Consider the following 3925-nt stretch of genomic DNA (forward strand, 5'->3'; position numbering starts at 1 on the left):
AGTAACTTTAAATGTTTGCTTGTGCACGTTGGATTCCGATACCCAATCTAAAAACACAAAGCCAGAGATGTGAAAATATAGGCTTATACATTTTATACTTAACCTATTCCCTTCCCCAGTTTCCACAATCAAACTGCAGAGTTACCCAATCTAAAAACACAAAGCCAGAGGAATGGGAAAGATTTGATAAATACTAGTGGCTGCCACTTATAGTTATCCACATGTTAAAGCACATAACTATTCCATCTTAGGTGGCAGAAGTTTAACTTTCATGAAATGTTGCGATTCTAGATGTGTAAGCAACCAACCAACAGTTTTTTTTCTGCCAGACATACCGTTGACAATCTGTCAAACTTATATTCCCTTTTAAAAAGCTTATTAAGCCATCAATCCTGTTAATGATATGCCCTGAGCTTGACTGAAATAATTGGTTTTGAATGGTTGTACAGGTCATTGAAGGTCAAAGGGATTTTGTTATTCAGATGAATGATAAATGGAGTACATTTCCCCTCAAGAAACATGACAAGTTCGGCCATCCTTTTGGATGCTTGAAGCCAAATTCTGCTAAAAGCTATGAGGAATTACTTTTGTGCATTGCAGAAGGAGAAGATACTGAACCGGAGGTTGTTCCTTCAACTACACCCCCAAACAATGGGGTACTGCTGATTGCGAATGTACGCACCTTCAAATGACCCCTAACCCCTCCCCAACCCTCTGTGAATGTGAATATAGATACAAGTGCTAGTTGCCATCTGCATCATGTTTTTCCATTTCTGATGGACATCTTTTCCTGAAGGCATATCCTGTTGAATATGGTCACATTTTCTTGGTCCCAAATTCAACTAATCAGCTATCTTCCTTTTGGGATAAAAGGATGTTTGGGCTGATTACAAAGATTGCCTCTGAAGTAAACAGTACAGCGTTCCGGGTTTTCTTTGATGATGGTACATCTATTGTGCCAAAGCACATGTTTTTTCAGGTAATACCGTCTAGTTCTAGTGCTTAATGTTTTGAACTTACTCCAAGTACTCCCCCTGTCCTGAATTACTTGTCGTATAAATGAATGTATCGAGACCTATTTTTAGTTCTGCATACATCCATTTCTATCCATTTTTGTGACAAAGTAATTTGGGATGGAGGGAGTACATTATTATTCACCTGCCATCTGCTGTACAGACCTGTCTAACCAATATAATGGGAGTAATCATTGAGTTGTCTGGTGGTCTGATCTTCACTAAGCATTCGACTATAGGCATGCACTTTGTGCTGTAATGCATTGTCACCGGCTTACAGCATACTTCGTACTTTAATTGCTTCTAACCTTTTACTTTAATATGCCATGATGAGTAAGATTTTAAAGGGAAGATTGATCCATGTTTTATTGTTTTATTATTAATGAATCAAAATAAGTGAGTAGAATTTTTTCCATAATAAGATATTGCTAAGATACTAGAATTACCAGTTTGCAGTGGATGCTTAAGGAGAATCTCATGGTGTTATTTTTGCTAATTATTACAGGCCTGTTACTTTGCTAATCCTTTACCAGTGGAGTCTGCCTCAACTGTTGCATTATATGATGGGGCAACCAGATCAGGCATTTGTGTGTCTGAAATAGTTGATTACCCTCTAAAAGCACTTGTGTTCACCAGCACCAATGTAAATGCACTTGTCGATGTAGTCAGTGAAGCATGTTTAGCTTTGCATGAGAAAAATACTGTGCACAGCCTAATGATGTCCAACAATGGCAGAAATGTTTTCTTATTCCCCCAGGTGAAACTTGCTATACATTGTGTTCCATATCTAAAAAAATGTTTTATCACCAAGGAATTGATAGGGGTTATCTTTGGTGTTTGATTTTAGGTGAAAAATCTGGTCACTGGCTGCTACCTTTCTGCCTGGGAGTGCTGCGGCTACTTTGTTTATCACACCAAAGTTGATTTTGACCGAGCTTCTGAGACCGGAATTTCCAATAGGATGGCTTCGTTCTCGTTCCAAGATGGTGAATTTGAAGACCTGAAGAAACTCTGCTGCGCTATAGCTGATGACCTCGTTACCTAAGCCTGCGGCATATGCAACCATCAACAGTTTGTGTAGCGGTTCATTATGTAAAATCACCCAGAATGTTACTGCAACTATAAACATATCGTGTATCATGCTCTTCCATTCCCCGTGTTTGGCGTGTTATGCCTAAATACTATGAAACATATGTCTGAAGACATCCGGGTTGATGAATAAAGCTTGCTGTTCTGCTCATGAATCAATCTCTGAATATTGCAAGGATTGTGCAATGATATTTCAGCTACTACATTTGCAGTTTACAGAAACAACTTTGCAGCATTTCTGTGAGACATCGAATTACTTCAGAACTGAACTGAACCTGTGATATAGCAGATGACTTGGTTTGTTTCAGGTTGTTTGCTTCAGAAGGCACATGCCCTTGATCTGATAGCTTTGTTGCAGAAACAGTTTTTACTTGGTTGTGTTATAAATTTATATAGCTTGCAGTTGTTACTGGGAGTTCAAAGATTGTATGTAGAGAAGGAAATCTGTTGCAGTTATAAGTTGTACATCGATGATAAGATGGATCTTATTACTCATTGCATCGGTCGCAACATCCTGAGGCAGCATCAGATTCAACAGGGCTTGTTGCAGAGGCTAGGCAGCCGCTGATGATGGAAAAGAAAAAACAGAAAATTGTGTATGGTTGCTGCCGGTTTTCATCTCGATCCTATGTATGGTTGCAGCCGGTTTTCATTTTGTGGTAGTTTGGACAGTAAGCTAGTTTCTCGTGTGTGGCAGTTTTGGACAAAAAATCCCCAGATTTAAACGAATTGCCATGGCAGTTTTTAAAAATGCCGACCCCCACTGAAGAAACTGCCAGCCGCGCCGTTCGCAATTGCTATCCTGACTATTGGCTTCCTTCCTTTAATGGCTTTATTAAAAGTCCAATTGAATCCAAACACAATTGAACTTAAATAACTTGGATTTTTATGAAATAACTTCCGACCAATATTTATATTTTTGATAATGATGTTAGTTCATTCTTGAAGGATATTTCAAATAAAGTTACAGACAAACTTAAACAAGCCCATAATAAGTTTTAATACCTTCAAAAATACAACCACAAACAAGGGAAATCAATTATATTTATTGATTGACTAATCTATTTAAGATTCCAAACTTTGAAATATTTGGATGTTACAGACGGCTCGCCTTAAGATCTTATTGCACGCTGCTTCACATCCTGAAGTACCTTGAAGCAGAATCAGCATGGATTGAAGCAGAAGCAGAAAATAAGTTCAGGATATTGATGGTCCGTGTCACACTTCCCGTACCCGAAGCCCTCATGTTCGCAGTGCTATGTGCAGTGGCGAATCTACAGAGAAAATGGAGGGTGGGCTGGATGCCTATTTCATGCGAATATATGTTGTGTTGGGCTCACAAATAGCTGGATTGGGCCTTTAAACTAGTAGTAAAAACTAATTTTGCAAAGCTGGAGGGGGGCTTAAGCCTGTTAAAGCCCCCCTAGTAGATTCGCCACTGGCTCTGTGCATTGATCACCCTTGCATTGCGGAGTAGGATATGTCTGGCTTAATTGCCTGCACTGGCCTTCAGATCCTGCAGTAAAATATGGGTAAGATTTTGCATAACAACATCAGAAAACAAAACACTGAGAAACTATTATATTATTCAGATAATTATTCCAGGCAAGGCTTGCCAGGAAGCAAGAGGAGTGCCATGAGCAAAAATAAGCACAAGCTTGCCACCTTGACCTTGTGGACCTCCATGTCTCCAGGAATAAACACCCAAGCAAAGAAGGATGGAATTCCAAATAGGTTAGCTTAGTAGTGCGCCATTGATCCCTTCTTATGGAGATGGATGATTTAACCTTACAATAAACCAAACAGAAAAAGTTGTATATATC

General features: G+C 39.1%; 1 protein-coding gene across 3 annotated transcripts in view; it reads left to right on the plus strand.

Moving 5' to 3' along the window:
* LOC119299042 (GDP-L-galactose phosphorylase 1-like) overlaps positions 1 to 2253 on the plus strand; it is a 4686-nt gene extending 2433 nt beyond the window's left edge. For all 3 annotated transcript variants that reach the window (XM_037576351.1, XM_037576349.1, XM_037576352.1), the window contains exons 5-8: positions 448 to 674; positions 797 to 979; positions 1519 to 1770; positions 1861 to 2253. In XM_037576351.1, the coding sequence (XP_037432248.1) occupies positions 448 to 674; positions 797 to 979; positions 1519 to 1770; positions 1861 to 2058 (860 nt within the window). In that variant the 3' untranslated portion in view covers positions 2059 to 2253. The remainder of the gene's footprint in view (positions 1 to 447; positions 675 to 796; positions 980 to 1518; positions 1771 to 1860) is intronic.
* Positions 2254 to 3925: the final 1672 nt, after the last annotated feature.

This window comes from Triticum dicoccoides, chromosome 5A (genome assembly GCF_002162155.2).
Source record: "Triticum dicoccoides isolate Atlit2015 ecotype Zavitan chromosome 5A, WEW_v2.0, whole genome shotgun sequence".
Lineage (NCBI taxonomy): Eukaryota > Viridiplantae > Streptophyta > Magnoliopsida > Poales > Poaceae > Triticum > Triticum dicoccoides.